Source organism: Leptosomus discolor, chromosome 6 (assembly GCF_034619465.1).
Source record: "Leptosomus discolor isolate bLepDis1 chromosome 6, bLepDis1.hap2, whole genome shotgun sequence".
Classification (NCBI taxonomy): domain Eukaryota; kingdom Metazoa; phylum Chordata; class Aves; order Leptosomiformes; family Leptosomidae; genus Leptosomus; species Leptosomus discolor.
This window is the reverse complement of record NC_141396.1, coordinates 11,973,432-11,990,749: the sequence shown is the minus strand read 5'-3', so window position 1 is coordinate 11,990,749 and position 17,318 is coordinate 11,973,432. Positions and strand designations below refer to the sequence as shown.

General features: G+C 53.6%; 1 protein-coding gene across 2 annotated transcripts in view; it reads left to right on the top strand.

Annotated features, from left to right (window-relative positions):
* Positions 1 to 1,705: 1,705 nt before the first annotated feature.
* Positions 1,706 to 17,318, top strand: part of MXI1 (MAX interactor 1, dimerization protein) — a 59,024-nt gene continuing 43,411 nt past the window's right edge. The window contains exons 1-2 of one of the 2 annotated variants that reach the window (XM_086466345.1): positions 1,706 to 1,889; positions 12,723 to 12,855. In XM_086466345.1, the coding sequence (XP_086322471.1) occupies positions 1,706 to 1,889; positions 12,723 to 12,855 (317 nt within the window). Of the gene's footprint in view, positions 1,890 to 11,858; positions 12,015 to 12,722; positions 12,856 to 17,318 lie in introns of those variants that run through there. The other variant, XM_009950978.2, reaches the window with a different exon arrangement.

The window sequence follows — 17,318 nt, the reverse complement described above, 5'->3', positions numbered from 1 at the left end:
GTGACCGGACAAGCCGCAGCACCTCTGATGCAGCAGCAGCCTGGGAAGAACGAGTTGGCCATGGGGTGCTGCTGGAGCCGGCCATGGGGTGCTGCTGCGCCGAGGTGACACGCAGCCACGGGAGAGGCCGGGCTGAGCTGGCCCGACTCCGGCGTGTGCCCTGGGAAGGGCGTGTGACCGACGAAATCCTGCAGCCATGCTTCCCAAAAATAGCCTTCCCAGCAATTGGGAGCCGGAGGGACTTCATTGCATGTGCTGCTGTCTGGGGCATCGCCCCCTCTCAGATGATTCAGGTCCCCGTGACGCTGCGGGCTCCAGGTACCAATTAACACTTACTAATAGGGCATCTTTTAAATGCCACCGTGACCTCTCTTCCCCCCTTACCTCCAGCCAGCGCTGGCCCCTGTGAGGCCGGCGAGCCCGGCGAGGCCCGCGGAGCCACACGGCAGGTGGACACGAGCAGGTCCCCGCGCCCCAGCACACCTCTGGGGCGACGCTTCGCGCCGGCCGCTCCCGCAGGGCTCCTCGGCGGATCCGGCCCAACCCGACCGGCCGGGCAGCAGCGGGGTTTCGCGCTGCCGGCGCAGCACCGCGGCTCGGGCGTTGCCGCCGCGGGTGGAAGCGGAGCCAGGGGGGTGTCGGAGGGCACCTGCTGCCAGCCCAGTGCCAGCCGGGTCCCCTCCTGCTGCCCCCTCAAAACTCATGGACCGGAGATCGCAGATGGCTCCTGGAAGCGCAAAGACTCGCCCCCCTCCTCCTCCTCCTCCTCCTCAGTCCGGGTCAGGTCCTGCGCTCTCTCCCCGGGGCACAGGCACCTGCCCGGCTGCAAGCCAAGGGGGAAATAAGGATACGCTCCCGCCACGGTGTGCCGGGCCCTGACCCCGGGTCTGCAGGGACAGGCACGGGGCGGGGGGAGGCTGGTGCACCCCTGCCTGCTCTCCACCTCCGATTTGCTTCGGAAAAAAATAAATTTATGATTTGCTTTTGGAGTCTGAACCCAGAGGCAGCTTTCTGGAAGGCGCTGCTCAAAAAAGGAGGAGTAATTTGATATTAAACAGCTGGTGCTTGGTGCCGGGGGGGGGGGTCCGATGGAGTTAGGGGCTGCGCCTGCGGTGCTGGCCCCCATCGCCCCCAGGGCTGGGCATCGCAGAGACCCCCCAGCCATCCCGTCACCGCGGGTCCCCGAGCAGGGAAGGACCCTCGGGCAACGGCGGGAGGTGACACGGGGTGACAAGGGGCACGCCGGGTCTGGCTGTGCCTCTGTGTCCGGGGTGCGGGTGCGGCGGGACCCCCAGCGCCACGCTGTCCCCGGGGGCGCGGTGCCACCACCGAAGACCACCCACCCCCGTTTCCAGGGGGTCGTGTGCCGCTGAGGGGGTGCAACACACCACGAGGCTGCTGGGGAGCGACCCGCTGGTCCCCCCCTGCCCCCCGGGGCCAAGCCCGCCCCATCCCCGCCGCCCCCCCGGCGCCGCGCAGCCGCCGGCGCTCTCACTCCGCAGGCGCGGCCGGGCCGGGCCGCCCCGCCGGGGCGCGGGGAGGGGGGGGGGGGGGGGGCGGGACGGCGGCGGCCCGTGGGGCGACAGAGCGGCGGGGCGGGCGGCGGCAGCGCTAGGACCGCGGCGGGCGCCGGGCTCGCCGGCAGACGGACAGAGGGACGGGCGCGGACGCGGCGCCGCAGAGGGAGGCGGCGGCGCGGCGGGGCATGGGGAAGCGCGGCCGGCCGCGGAGGGAGCCGCGGGGCGAGGGGGCGGCCGGCGGGGCCCGGTGCCCCCTTGGGGAGATCTGCAACACGAGCCCCGCGGCGGGCATGGACACCTTCCTCTACAACGTGCAGGTGCTGCTGGAGGCCGCCAGCTACCTGGAGCGGATCGAGAAGGAGAATAAAAGTAAGTGCGGGCTGGTGGCCGCGACCGCGCGGGTGCGTGGCCGGCGGGGGTGGGGGGGACGGTGGAGGGGATAAAAAATAATAACCCAAACTTTTGGCTGGCTGCAGGGGCCGGGGGCACAGTGACAAAGGGCGCCGGCCTGCACCCCCCGCAGGGGAGGCACGCGTAGGACACCCCCCCCCGTCGCGACCGGGGGGAAAGTTTGGGATGGAGAGCGGAGCGGGACGGCGCGGGGGAAGGGGGACGCATCGTGGGTTCTCGGGGAAGGCAGCGGCGGGGGGGGGGCGGCGGGCCGCGCGCGGAGCCGGTGGCGGAGCGGCGGGGGAGGAGGCGGTGACACGTCCCCGCTCCCCCCGCCGGGGCATGGGCAGAGTCACGTAGGCAAGCGGCAGCGCTCGCCAGGTAGCCGGCGGGGAGGGCAGGGCAGGGCGAGCGCCCGGTGCGGGGCGGCGGCCGGCCGCGCCGCCGGCCTCCCGCTCCGCGGGCGCGCAGAGTGCGCGTAGCCTGCGCCTTTGCCCTGGCGGAGCGGTCTGCCGAGCGGGGCGGGGGCGGCGGTGGGACGGCGACACCGTAGGGAACAACGGCGTGGGGAACAAAGGGGCCGCCGTGCCCCCCGCGGCGGTGCGCGCCCGCGGAGCCCCACGCGCGGAGCGGACACCCGCGACCCCGCGCCCGCCGGCGCCCCGCCCCCGCGGCCACATGGTTCGCACATGGAGGCAGCCCGCCGCGCTCATTGGCGGCGGCCTCCCGAGGGGCGGAGCCACGCGTCCCGCTCCGCCAATGCGTGGCGCCGGGGTCCCCCGTGTGACGTCACGCGTTGCCGAGCGGGGCGCGGAGCGGGCGCGGAGCGGAGCTGCGGGGGGGGGCCGGGTCCGCCGGGGGGGGTGGGGGTGGGGGGCGGTGCGAGCCCGGAGGTCCGGGCGCCGCTGTTTCCCCGGGGGTGTCACATCCAAACGCCGCCGGGAGCCCCCGCTCCGCTCTCCCCGCGGCGCTTTGCCCCTGTTCTCCTCGGGTTCCTCTTTCTTTTGGCCTTCATCGGAATTTCTTTTCGATTTATTTTGTTTTGTTTTATTTTATTTTATTTTATTTTATTTTATTTTATTTTATTTTATTTTATTTTATTTTTTTCTCTTTTATTCCTTCCCCCCCCCCCCCCCCCAGTTTTCTTTTTCCCTCCTCCTCATGGAGCGTGTGCTGCCTTTTCTTTCCTGTTTAACTTTACAAAGGGGTCAGGGAGCCCCTCACCGCTCGTCTCCACCGCCCGCCACCCTCTCCTTGCCCCTCGGCCCCTATGGCAGCTCTAGGTCCCACGCCGGTGACCATACAGGGTGCCCTTGTTCTGCGGGAGCAGCTGCGCGCACGCAGGGAAAGGGCTCCCGCTGCGGAGAAGCCGCCGTGCCGCTGAAGCCGAGGCGGTGATGGGCCCTTGTTCTCCGCTCGCCCAGAACAAATCCGGGCTGCTCGTCTGTTTTCAAAAGTTGATTTAATATCGGGGTGTTTGGGGTTTGTTTTTTTTTTTTTTTTCTCCTCACGTGCTAATCGTTGTTTCGTAATGAACCCGCAAAGCCGTGGTTCTGAGGAGCGGAGCAGCACCGCGGCCGGCGGCTGCGAGCGGGGAAATGACAGGAGTTACCAGCAAAACCCGGGTTTGCACGGGAAAGCAGCAGCACCGCCGCTCTGGAAATCAAGTGTGACGCCGCTCGTTTGGTTTTGTTTTTTTCTTTGAGAGCGCTCCTGTCTTGAAGGGGAACTGTCAAAATCGTTTGTTTTTTTTTTCGGGGGGGAGGGAGTAGGATTTTTCTCGCCGTTGAGGTGGGCAGTGTCTGATCTTTTACACGCTCCATTTAAAAATGCAGCATTTTATGCGGTTCCTTGTTTGGAGCTGGAAAGTGAGCAGGGCAGGAGGATAGTGGATTTTTTTTATCGCTAAATTTTGAAAGGAGGCGTTTGCATCCAAACAGCTCCATTCCCGAGCACTTGTTTTCACTGAAGCTTTCACTAACAATCATCCTGTTCACAGTACTGAAAATCCTCACTTTTGTGAGACAATTCTGCAAAACCTTTCAATATTTTAATTTGCAACCGGGACATTTTAGGTTGAAAAGTCCCGTTTAACCAAAGGCTCAACTATTGAACGTGCTGTTCAGAGCGTGACCGTCGTAAACCAGGCAGCTTTTACATGTTGCTGCCAAACAAAGAAAAATGCTGCTGGGATTGGAGAACAGTCTCTGAGCGTTACGGGCCCTGTCTAAACTAAGGAATAGCTGCAGAAGCAGGAGGGTTATGCCCTGTATACATGTCCATAGTCTTGCTGGGAAGAGATTTCTGTGTGGAGCTCAGGTTGTTGCACCAGGAGGGTACTGTGCCCTTTCGTCTGCCAGCGCAGGGTGATTGCTCAGTGCAGCCCGTGCTGGCGGCGTGGCAGGGATGTTGGTAATGGCTGGTCGCTCCTCGTCACTCCGGCTGGCAATTAGCAGTAACAGAGGAGACCAGCTCGAAAAAGTTTGGTGACGGTGACTGCGGCCCAACTGGGTCACAGGCACACCGGGTGCTCGCCTGCTTCCTGCAGGATGCCCGGGTCGTTGGCCCGCGGTGTTACGCAGGGCTGTAAGGAGCTGTTTTGGTGTTCCTCCCGTCAGGGAGGTGCCTGAGTCACAGCCCTGTTGTGCTGGCTGCTGTACACGTAGGGGAATGCCAGTGCCCTGCCCCAGGGAAACGCGGTCTTGAAAAAACAGAGGTAGCAGGTGGGTGTTTGTCTCCTCCTGGCCAGGACGAGCGGTGGGGACGGGGCTGGGTGAAGCGCCGGGATGCTGCCTGGGATCAGCATCGCAGCTGTGAGGAAGCTGAAGCGCTTCAGGAGCTAAAGGCAGGCCTTTAGGGAAGGGCTGTTGTGGCCGGGTGAGCTCAAGTGGTTTTTGTGGTTTTTGTAGTAGTTTTATGCAGTTTCAGTGTCCTCATTTGTTCTTCCAAGCCGTTGGTGGCTGTACCAGGTTATTCACCCTTTGAAAACACTGTCCCAACCAGGAGTGGTTGCTGTTTGGTAGAGATGCCCCCTGAGAGGCAGAGGCAACCCCCCCTCTCTCCAGGCAACCCTGGATCCGAACTCTCGGATATCCCACAGTGTGCATGTCACACCTTATGGTGGTAGAGGAGCAGCTACGAGGCCTCTTTCAGCCCCCCAAACACCCCAGTTTCCCACCTGTGCCTGCAGGTCAGTGGTGCGAGGTGGGTGGTGGAGCAGGACTTTCAGTTAAGGAAGGAGTTTCCTACATGCTTGGTGCCCAGGGAGAAATAAGGAGATTTTTTTTTTTTTTTTTTAAATGTTTATAGGTCCCACATCCTATCGTTGTGGTTGTGACTAATAGCAGAGGGGCCGTGGGTTGGCTGGATGGTGTGGAAGCAGAACCGCAGGGCTGAGAGCCACAGAGCAGAGTAGGATGTACCGTCAGGGCTAAGGCAGGGGGAGGCCGTGCTTCAGGAGTGCCCTTTCAGCACCAGCAGTGAAACCACCCTTGTAATATTCACCCACCTTTAAAAAAATTGGAATAAAAATGATCTGTATTACAGTAGGGTGACGAGGAAGACTTAGAGTCCTGTTATCAGACTGCTTGGGTAAACTGGAGTATTTTAGCTACTAAAATATAACTGAATTTTTTTCCAGTTGAGCCTCTGGAAATGAGTAACAGTGCTGCCTGCCTGCTTGCTGCAGTTCTCATGGCGAGACCACAAAACCCAATCCCAACACACCTTGCTAACTGACACGTACAGGTTTCCAAATGACCTGTTTCTGGAAATTTAAGCTTGGTATCTAAGGAATAGAAACGTCACATGAAAAAAATTACAGCGGCTGTTTTCAGAAATGAAAGTTGTGCTGAGGGCAGCTCTGTTGGTGTATCTGTAACCTCTGCAAATGCCACTTCATGGATAAGCATGGCTGGAAGTCTGTAGCAGCCGAAATGCTGGAGTTGGGAAGATGTTTTTAGAGGGACACGGAGTAAACTCAGCTGAGGTTTAGTATGTGCCAAACATCCCCTTTGCGTGTGTGGACTCACGCTTTTGTCAGTAGGAGTTGCATAAACATGTGATGAATTCTTCGGATGTGATGACTTCCCTGTAAGAGACGTGGTGTGTAATGTGTACTGATCTCCTACAGATACAGGTGTGCGCTGCCATAGACCTCTTCTAAAAGCGAGAAGGCAAGCGAGCCGCTGTACAGGGTGTCCATAGGCACAACTCTAGCAGAGGGGGGCACGCCTGGGACAGTGGACTGTGGCCCCTCACAGAAGACAGCTAGATCTTCTCCAAGCGCTGGCTATGTTTATGGACCTTCTGACCAGGAATAACAAATGGGTGACCCTAGGTTTGTCCTTTGCTCTGAATAATCCGCTCTGAAGTCAGGAGAGGAAAACTGAGCCTTGGGGGTGAGTCAACTGTATTTTCATCATGCGGCTCCTCCCGTTGTTTATGTGCTGTTTGGGGTCTTTTTTTTGACAAGCCAGAGTAAAAAAGTATCAGAAACCTGTAATTAGCAGAGGGCAGCAGGAGCTGAGACTGCCTTCAGTCTGCGCGCAGAGCTCCCGTTGAATCAATGAGAGCTGAGCACGTGGCTCAAGGTCAGTATAGATGGTCTTGGATCTTACAGTGATGTGATATATGGAGCAGTACAGAGCTCCTTTATTTATATATTTTTCATCCAGCTCACAATAAACCCTTTTCATTCCTCCTGGTTCGTGACCTGGCCACAGTGATTCACGCGTTAGCCACTTCCAGGTTGGGTTATTTTGACTCACGCTGTTTGGACCTCGGCATAAAATTCAGGAGGAAGCCACAGCAGGAGAAATGATAGGGCAGAGGTAAAACTGTGGGACTGTGCCAGCAGCACTGCTGAGAACCGATCGCATCCTTTGTCAGCAGAGCATCCTGAGAGCTGGCGGAGCAGCACCTTCTGCTGTTGGCTGCAGAATCCTGCCACCTTCTTGTTTAGCTGAGGGACCCCATCCTGTATATGGTGTGGTTTTTTTCTCGCAGGAGGGCCTCTCTCTCAGTCAAGTGACTTGACCAAAGTCACAGAATAAGTCACTGACTCAGAATAAACTGGGGCACAGCGCAGGTCTGGAAACAGAGCAACACGTCTCCCACAGGAAAGGAGCAAGTAGTCCGAGGAGCCAGTGCACCTGTGGCTTTTGCTTTATTGATTGGCAGAGCTTGGTCTTTGAATTAGGGTGAGGTACACAGCATGGGCTTTATTCCTGTGCAAACTCTTGGATATCCAGGTGGTTTGGCTCTGAGAAGCGTCTGTCCTCACCAGTGGATGGGTTCCAGGCACCAGTGGGAGTGCTGAAAGGGATTATCTGATGCCTTGCGAAAGAATGAGGCTCCCGGCTGAGAAATGAGGCCACGTTCTATAGGCGGTTTAGGTCCCTTACTGAAGGTATTGCAAGCATTGGAAGAGTGTTGAGTAGGTGGGACTTGGGACATTCTCCAGCCCGCTGCTCAAGTCCTCCGATGCTGAGCTGTTACAGTCTTGAGTACAAGAATAGAGACCCGGTTGTTACGGCGTGAGCTGGTAGGTGGGACATTCAGGTATGCTAGAGCCCTTGTTCCCCTGGCTAGAAAAACTGAGGAGTTTCATGGATCTGCTGTCCCCAGAAATTTGGGGTATGCATGAACGTTTCCACTAATTTGAGAGCAGCCGAGAATGGTTCCTGCTGGGGGATCTCCGTTCGTGCCTTGGTGCAGGGGTGTTAGGTTTCAGGGCTTTGAAAGCGGTACTAAGAATTTGCAGGGTTTGTGTGAAGGTGGGCAAAGGAAGCTCTTGGAACTGTTGCCATCTTTATGTTCCTCCCAGAGACTGCAGAGCTGGGATAGGAGGGTTTTAGAAAAAGCCAAAGAAGGGGTGGAAAACCAGGCAGTTTAGCCAAAGGGATTGCCCTTACTGCAAATAATTTTGACGTTGCAGAGCATTGTAATTTCTATGCCTCGTGTTCAAAGCAGAGGGTTGGGCATCTTGATTTGTGAGCTGTGTTCCTGTTCTACCTCTAGCTTAGGGTGTGTCTTCATGCAAGCGATTATGCTGCTTACACCTCAGTTTCCCTTCCTGCAGAATGGAAAGAAAAGAGCTAAAGTTATTTCAGGTTTGAGAAGCTTAAAACATTACTTTCTGGAAAGCTCTTAGAAGATTTCCCTAATGGAAGATGCTAGTTTAATGCAAGTGATGGTGATGTTGGTAGAAAACAGACCACATCTGTTCTACTTGATTAAAATAGTACAGCAGCGTTTCAGATGTAAATATTAATTGATTTCTGCACTGCAGATTTCTTCTTGGATATTTAAATTGTTGCTAAGGAGGAGGGAAAGGCTATCAGGGAGATTAACAAATCCATTATTAAGGCTGGAAATGGAGGGCTGCCGAAGTGCCATTTAATAAAATGTAAAAAGCCCCTTTCTAAAGGGCGAAGCAGCAGAACACACAATGAAAGTGAATCACAGCTGCCAGAAGGGATGCCAAGCAGCAAGCACTTATAATCAGAAAACTGTACTTACAGATCATTCGGAGCCACTAAATTAAATGATCTCATTCTCCCCTAAAATACTGCTCCCTTTGCCCCTCCCCAGCGTTGCCTGTGGATTGCTCAACCGCATTTAAAATGTGACTTTGGGGGGTTTTTGGTCAGCAGTTGAATAGCATCGGGCCTTTCCACCCACTTTTGTTGCTGTCACATACAACTCAGGCATTTTGCAGGCTGACCTGCCCACACGAGCACTTGGGATGGCAACTGAAAGATTTTGCAGATCTGCTGTGGCTCCACGGTTGGCTTGCCTGCCTCTTCAGGGCTCCTTCTTTGGGAAGGTGGCCCGCAGTTTATTCTCAAATTTGTCTTTGTTTCACACAGAATTTTTTTTTGTAATTGTACATTGTTTACTTCAGAAACAAAGACTTGGAGGCTGAACTGATGTGTGAAGGGAAGAGCTGATCCTACATCATTTTGCATAGAACTGATCCTGCTGTTACTTCATTCCAGTGCTGATTTAATTCACCATGTGTATCAGCATCCCCCTCCTTCGTACTCTCTTATTTTGTATCTTGAACTAGCTTCAGGAGGCCGACCCTTTGATATGTTCCTAGACTACCCCTTCATTTTCCAGCCATGGCTTTCCCTATTTAATCTCTAAAGTGGCACCACGTACCTCCAAATGTGCCATCAGAAAAACTAGTGGTGGCGGGTGGTCACAGGAACCTGGCTTGCAATGATTTTGGGGCTTCATCGTGGGTGTTTTGGGGGGGTTGTGGGTTGTTTGGGTTTTTTAATGTTTAATATTGCTAATCCCGAGGGGCGAATGGCTCCCTGGTTTTGGAAGCAGGGTAGAGGAAGCACAGTCAGAGCCCAGAAGTGCTCTTGCATTAACCCCGCTGTTGCGGAGTGCTGAGTGCACCTGTGTCCTTTTCCCTTTGTGAGTAATCCAAGATCATAGAAGTACTCCCTGAGACTGCTCAAATTTGAAACTTTCCACGTGCTTTTAACCATCTGCTCTATCAGCAGTTTCCATTGTAGAAAAAAGAGGTGGAGAGAGAGAGAATACTTCTTCCCTGAGTTCTCCCCCTGACAAAAGCCAATTTTTACAAGTGCTGTGGTCTGGCTCGGTGTAGGTACGTGAGTGGAGGCTGTCCTGCCTGCGTGAGGGCAGGGGCTTGCTGTTCCACAGTGCAGAGTGAGGGAGGTATGTCCCTGAAGGTGTCCCGGCTTCCTTTATTCTTCAACTGTCCTATCTTAAGAGAAACAAAACAAATCAACCCATTGAGATTCAGAGATGAAAAGGACTCTTTAAGAACTGAATAGTGGTATTATTTTTACCTCCATCAGCTGCAAGCCTGCAGTTTTCTGAGGAAAGCTCAGAAATGGTGAATCAGCAAAATGTGTTTAAAGAAAAGTTAGCTACCCTGAATCCACTTTTTTTCAGTCCTTCTCAAGTTGAGCGCTGCCAGCTCTTGCAACTTCATCGTGAGTCTCCTGATATTTTGTGCTCTGCCTAAAGTTCTTGCTACCAGTCACAAGCCATTAATTGAGAATCTTGGCTTTCCTGCTTTTTTTCAAAGTACTTTTCCAGCACCCATTCTGCTGGAGGAATGCTTGCAGATGTAACCAGTCACAGCCTAAGGGTTCAAACCCACGAAACATAAGCCCAATGAGAACTACAAAACAATCTTTGGAGGGTTTCTAAGTCAGTATCAGTTGGAGATTCAGATTTTTACTCTGGATGTTCTGATTGGGATTTTGAATGTTCTCTGATTGTTCCCTTTACGAGCGTAGATCAAATATTTTAGAGACTGGTGTCATACAATTGAATGCTAACCATTTTTTAAGCTCCATTCCATCAAACGTGAAAGTAGTTGGCAGAATTCAGTCACAGAAGTGATCATGAGGGTTTGTGCCTGTGTGAAAATCAGGACATAAATACATTATCATGGTGCTGAGAAGAGTAGAGATGGGACTGTGAGGTGTAGGTGTGACATTATTCATTAAAATGTTGAGATGGTCACGTTGTTACTTCTTACGTGCTGCTTCGGATATACAAAATGGTACATAGTGAGATTGCTCTTTGTGACTTCTTCTGTGATCTCAGAGGTCTGTGTTCCCATTAAAAAATGGGTCTTGCACCTCCGTCTCCCATCAGAAACACTGTATCGGTTCAGGTGTGACTTCCCAGAGACTAACACTTTGTCTTTAGTTGTGCCTCCACACGTGAGATGTGGAAAGCTCCGACCCTGTGGCTGCAGCTTTTTCTTTTGTAGCCTCTTCTTTGCTTTATTCTCGCCCCAGTCCTGGCACTTCAACGTGCAGAAAGCCCTAGCATTTGCGAGGAGAGGGATGAAGTGGCTGCAGTCCCTCCTACCTCCTAGCCAATGTCTGTCTCACCCCTAGCTTGTTGGTGGAGCGTCAAGCTCTGGCCTGCAGGATGCTGTGGTGTGGCAGCGGTTGCTGCCCATGGGTGACTGCCCCAGCCTGTGGTGGCCCAGGGAGGGGGAAGCCATGCCAGCTCACTGCCCCACCATTTACAGCTGGGCGTATGGACAGCGAGCACCACTGGGTTTGTGCCGCTGATGCACCAGGGGCTGTGAGCCAGCAGCGGGTGAGGAGGGACGTGGCAAACCATTGGCACCTGAGGGCCTGACCACCATCACCTCAGGGCCCAGGTGGGCACGGAGCCATCACCTCAGGGCCTGGGCACCGTCACCTCAGGGCGCGGGTGGGCACGGAGCCATCACCTCAGGGCTCGGAGCCGTCACCTCAGGGGTGGGGGCACACAGCCATTGCCGCGGCCGGGCGGTGCGGGCCCCGGTGCCCTCCGTCCCCCGGTGCCCTCCGTCCCCCGGTGCTCGGCGGGGAACTACATTTCCCAGGGAGCCCCGCGGCGGCGCGCGGCGCCCCTCCCTCTCCCGCGCGCGGCGGGCAGAGGTAAACAAAGTGGTGCGAGGCGGCGGGGGCGGCGGGCGCGCGGGGCGGGGCGGGGCGGTCTGAGGGGCCGGTCCCGCCGCGGGGCTGAGGGGCCGGTCCGGGCGGGGGGCGAGCCCAGGCGGGGGCCGAGGGGGTTGGATCCTGGCAGGGCCCGAAGTGGGGGTAAATCCGGGCCGGGACCGGCAGGGGCGGGGAGGAGGGGTGGGGGTGGGGGCGCTGCGGGCCGGGCCGGAGCGGGGGTTGCGGGTGGGGGCAGCGCTCGGCCGGGTCTGGGTCAGGAACAGCTCTCGCCTCGCTGCCTCCCCCGGGGGGAGGATCCCGGTCCTTCCTCCGGCATTTCCTCGCGTGTTCCCCTGCCACCTCCGTGCGCCCACCCCTCGCCCTCCCAGGAGAGCCGCCCCCCCCCCCCCCCCCCCCCCCCCCCCCCCCCAGGGACGGGAGGGCTGTCGGTGTGAGGAGGCCTAGAGACTGGGGAGAGACGGCGATCCCTCGCTCCTCCCCCCCGCAGCCGCCCCCGTTTCCAGCGGGGGAGCTGGGAGCGTGGGGGCAGAGGGGGGCCAGGGGCTGCGGAGTGCCCCGGCTGCCGGCCTGGGGGCCATGGAGCAGGTCCAGATGATCAACATCCAGCGGCTGCTGGAGGCGGCCGAGTATCTGGAGCGAAGGGAGAGAGGTAATGGGGGGAGGAGGGGTGCTGGGATAACAGCCCTCCGTGGGGGGAGCGGGGTTGGGTCAGGGATCCCCGCGGAGGGGTGAGAGTCAGCCTGGAGAAGGGGATCAGGGAGAGTGGTTGCTGGTGGGCTGGTGGTGAATCCCCAACAGTGAGGGGTTTGATGAGGGACAGGGCTGACAAGTCCTCTTGGAGGTGGTGGCTGAGGTGGAAGGTGTTTGCAGGGAGGGGGAGATTGAGGCGAATGCGACTTTTGGAAGGAAAAGCGGGGACTGGTGTGAAAGTTCCCCACCAGGCAGGAAGGATGGTGGTGGGTGGCTCTGGCTTTGCAGAGACCTCGATATCACCGTGAAATATGCCTGGTTTGCCTGGTGCAGGTTGCTTGGACAGGAGGAGAGAAGCGAGGTGCTCTCTGGGCTGTCATGTTTTCTTTTGATATTTTCAGGTGTTTGAGTGGTGTTGTCCTTCCTCCAAGGTTGGCAGAGCCTTTACACTCCCCTTCCTCTCTTTTCTCCACCTCCCAGTCCACTTCCCTCTGAATACATCATCAGTCATTTCCCAGAGCTGTTGTGGTTAAGGGCCTCCCCAGCTAGGCTGACGGGTTAGTGGCGAGGCCTGCCTGCTGACTTCTTTTTTTTTTTTCTTTTTTTTTTTTTTTAATGACCCTTTTTTTTTTTTTTTTTAACGCGCTGCCTGTTGATTCTCGTGCAGAGTGCGAACATGGCTATGCCTCGACCTTCCCCTCAGTTCCAAGTCCTGGACTACAAGACCCAAAGCCCACACGGAGGCTGAGCCGGGCAAGGAAACACAGCGGCAGTGGCAGCAATGCAAGTATTGCCAACAGGTACGATGCGGGCAGGAAGGTGTGGGGTGCAGGGCTGGCCAGGAGAAGGAAGCTGGAGGCAGAGAAACTGACCCTGCAGGGAAAATGGGAAGAGCCCAAGCACAGGGGAATTCGGAGCTGGGACACACAAGTACAGCATCCCTTCTGGATCCATAGCACTGAGAGCAGAGGGCACACAGAGGAGCTGTATCTGAAGTGGCACTGCCAGCTGACTCTGTGCCAAGGCTCAGATGCTGCAGAGGGAAGGGGAATAGGGAGATCTGTTCATAGGGTTTAGGGTGGAGGTAGGCAGTAGCTATTCCCATTATGCACAGCTGATGTCTTTCCAACCCAGAAGTCACTGCTTTTAAGGGACAGCGTGCGTGCAGCCTGGGTGCTTTGGGATTATGGTGACAGGCATGATTTGAAGCAAGGAAATGATGTTTTGAAATGGATCCCCTACAACAAATGGGAGAGAGGGAGACGACTGCCTGCTACGTACATGTTAAAAATTCAGTTCAGGAAAACAAAGCTGTCTTTCACTCTGCCTTTCAGGGCAGTGGGATTTCCCAGCTTTCTGATTGCTTTGTAATTGTAGAACTCCACGTTTTTGACACTTCTCTTATACAATGCCATATTCCTTGGTTTCTTAAGTCTAGAAAAGACAACAGGATTAAGCCTATCGCTTGGTGCTGTGGTATGATCTGCCTCTCCCCTCTCATGCCTATTTTTTTTTTGTTTTCTTTCACTCCCTTCTGTAGTATTGTCAGACTTTGTTGAGACCTTCTGGGATGGAGAAACTTTAGAAAGATAAAGGCAATTGCAAGCTCGCTTTTACTGCGGCAAGGCCTGTGCAATCCATAAGATGGTGGCAGGTGGCTCAGGTGATTAAAGCTTTCTTAAGGCCGTTGGGAAGGACCCGTAAAGGCCTAGGGGAAAGGTGCCTTTGCTTGCAGGGTTTCTGCTTCCCCAGCATTTGATAATAAAGGTTGTTTGAAGTGATGTTAGGACACCTTGCTGTGGGGAAGTTTTCTTCATCAGCATCAGCATATCCTGAGCTCTTTGTATGCTGCATGTTTGTATTTGCCACCCTCCTTCATCCAGCCTCTCCTGATTTCAGGGCTGTTGTAGCCCTTTACTGTTTCCCGTGAAGCGAAGTCCCAAATCCCAGTGACTTTGTGTTGGGAAATGATGACAAATGCTGAAATGAGATCTGTATTTTTCCCCTCTAGGTTTCTCACATACTATTTTTCCATCCCACATCTCTTTCTCTCAAAGGCCTTTGTCATGGCAACCTGCCCTTCTCCAGAGGAGGGCTGGAAGCACATCCCCCTCAGGAGCTCCTTAGCACTGAATCCAGCAGCCTGTAAGCTAGAGAGGGATGCAGAGCACTCCTGGTCCCTGGGGCTTGGCTGCTCAGTGTGCCCTGCCAGTACAGAGCCCCCAGGCACAGCTCTCACGGGCACCTTCCTGCGCTGAGACCAGCCCAGTGGGCCATTTAGTGTGACAGGCTGAATATCTTGGTGGGGGGGAGGCAACAGAGAAGCAGAAAAGATACTTTCTAGTCTTATTTAAAACATTCATTATACAAGGAATACTGAAGCCAAACTGAATCTTTAGAGTGAGAGTGTTACCCAGTTTGTTGCCTCCCGTCCTAGGTTCGGCCTCAGGGAGTGACCAGCATCAGGTCGGCTCCAGGCAGAGACCAGAGCAGGTCTTTTGGGGAGCTCAGACCTTACTCACACAGTTGGAATTGGAAGTTTCTTTTACCACAAGTCGTAGCAGCTTGCACTTGCTGTGGGAGATGGCAGGCCTTCCAGATGGCTGCAGTGCCGGGAAGTGACAACTGTGAAGTTCAGGGTGCCTCCGAATTCACTGCAGTGTGTTTTGTGTGACGCTGAGTATAGCATCATCCTTGTTTAAGGAAGGCTCTGTATCCCTTCCTGTTAAAATCAAAGGGACGATTCAGTAAGTTCTGTCTAGTGGAGTTTGAATGGACTTTGAATTAAATATCAAGCCCTTGATGAGGGGGAAAACTTACATTTCGTGTGTGGACAAGAGATTTTATTAGATTGCTTTTGTCTCAAAATATTTAATTAGTGCAGAGAAATCACACATTTAGATCCTGTGTGGATCTTGTAATTTAAAAGCCTCCCATAAAAATGTCTCTTGAGTAACCTTGGCAAAGCACAGTTTTCTTCTTTTTTTTATTTATGTATACACTTTTAGAAATTGACACGTGTGCATTGTTGCTGGTCTTTGTTGAACCAAATAATCCATGATTATGTGGCATGGGGTATTTACAGAGCCTAGGTGCTCTTTAATTCATCGTTTAAATCCAAGTATTTCCCTTCAGCATTGGCAGCCCAGACTTAACAGCTATTTCTTCCCAACAGGCTCTGGGCTGTCATGGGACAAACACCCAGAAAGTTCTGAGGAATAGGCAGCTCAGCTCTGGATGGCAATGCTGGAGCAAATCTCATTCTTATAGAACTAAGATGGTCTCACAGTCCCAGCAAAATAATTTTATTCTACCACAAACAGGGATGTGCAGATAAGAGGGAAAACGTTGCTTCATTATTTCTAATTTACGTGATGCATTTTTAAAGAAGGATGTTCTGGCTCAGGTTCTCTCTTCCTTTGTTTGTCTCAGTTGTGCAACCCACAGCATGCAGGTTGCTGCAGAGGGGTTCCCCTCTGCAGTCCTCAGGACATCACCTGTATGTCTGTGTAGTGTTTCGCATGGGTGTTTTAAAGACCTAGTGTTGCATGCTCTGAGTTAAAACCTGAATACATTTAAAAATATGCAGTCTTGCTTTAGTCAGGGATATTTAGGTACTGAAAATTACCCACCTGCAAAAACACGTGGAGAATCACAGTCGTTGTGCCCAGAGTTCATAATAAACAAGGGAAACTTAAAAAAAAAAATCCCATTTAACACATAGCTAAAAGCAAAACACCAAGCAAATCAATTAGTCAACCCATATCAATTTTTTTTTGTTGTTTTTAATTTGCTTTTGACAAAAGTATATTCTGGTTTTTGGACTGGGATGAAAAATTAGCAGAGATTTATTGTAACATACAGTATCAATTATTTAATGTTCCTTCCTTCTGAAGATGTTTGTGGGACAGAAGCTGAGTTCTAAAAACTCGATAGAGAAGTGAAGTACGTGCTGGGAGTACAGTTCTGTGGGTACATAAAGTTGCATTCGACATCAGTGGGAACTGATCTTACAGACGCTACACATGCAGTAGGTTTGAAAGGTTCATTATAGGTAGTTAGGATTAGACTGGTTTGATCTTTATACATTTTGGAAAATAATTGAGAAGACTTTTTAATCAATTTAAATCATCATGTCAGCAGGAAATAAAATAAACAGCAGGGATGCTAGATGATTCCCCCCCCCCCCATAATACAATCAGTTTAATGAAGTTAAAATTTATAATGGAATCTGAAATTACGTTACAATATTAGATTGTCATTTGTGTTTTGTTTTTATTTAGACTCTGAGGCATGTAGAAAGAGCTGTTCTTTTTTGGTCTGATCCTGGGGAAATGCCAAGCACCCTCCCAGCAGTGCTGGGAGCCCTCAGCTCTCCCAAGAGGCCCATGTTGTTAAGGGCACTCAAAGAATCTATTGCTTAATTCCATGGGGGAGGGTTTGATCTCTGTCCAGTTTCCTTTTCCTTTCATTTTCCTCTCTTCCCATTATCTTCCCTTGTGTCTGAGGCTTCTTCCCAAGGGCCTTTCAGACATCTACAGTCCGGTAGCAGGTTGCCTGCAGAGCTTGGAATCGGCAGCTGTAATGGGTATGGTAAGGCGTTTTGGACACAGTGTCTTGAAAATCTGGGCGTCTGGGTTTCTTTGCCCTTCCAGATGTTCTAGTGATGCAGCTCCTCATTTTCTCTGTTGTTGCGCTCTCCTCTGCCCCATGTGAAACTTTTTCCCCACACTTCTAAATCCCATCACTTGATCTAGTGCTGAATCTTCTCTGTGGCCCTCCGCTCTCCTAACCTTTGAAGCTATGTTTTGAAGGTAGGGGTGGGGGCTGTACTATTGAAACCCTTCGGTACTCTTGGCTTTAGGCTTAATTTGCTCCCTGAGCAAGGATGAGGGCAGGTAGGTGTGCGTTAGGTACCTCATGTGCCCCGAGTAGTGGCTTCATGTGCCACAGGTTCACAGGCACAGAAGCTGAAAGGATGTGGCATGTGTAGCTGCAAGTCAGCCCTGGCTGTCTGGTGTGCAAGAAAGCCTGATTTACCAGAACAGCAGTGCTGTGCAGCTGTACTTGCTGTGCAGGGGAGGAGTAGGGGGGTTGGGGAACACTTGCTTAAGCACAGTTTTAAATATATTCTGTCTTTTCTGTCACAGGAGGTTCACTGCCCCCCTGATTGTGCTGGTGACTGAGTACCCGGCAATTTTCAGTCCTTCCTACAGCCTCTGGAGTTAGGACAGTGCTGTAATTCTGATTTTATTGGGGGAAA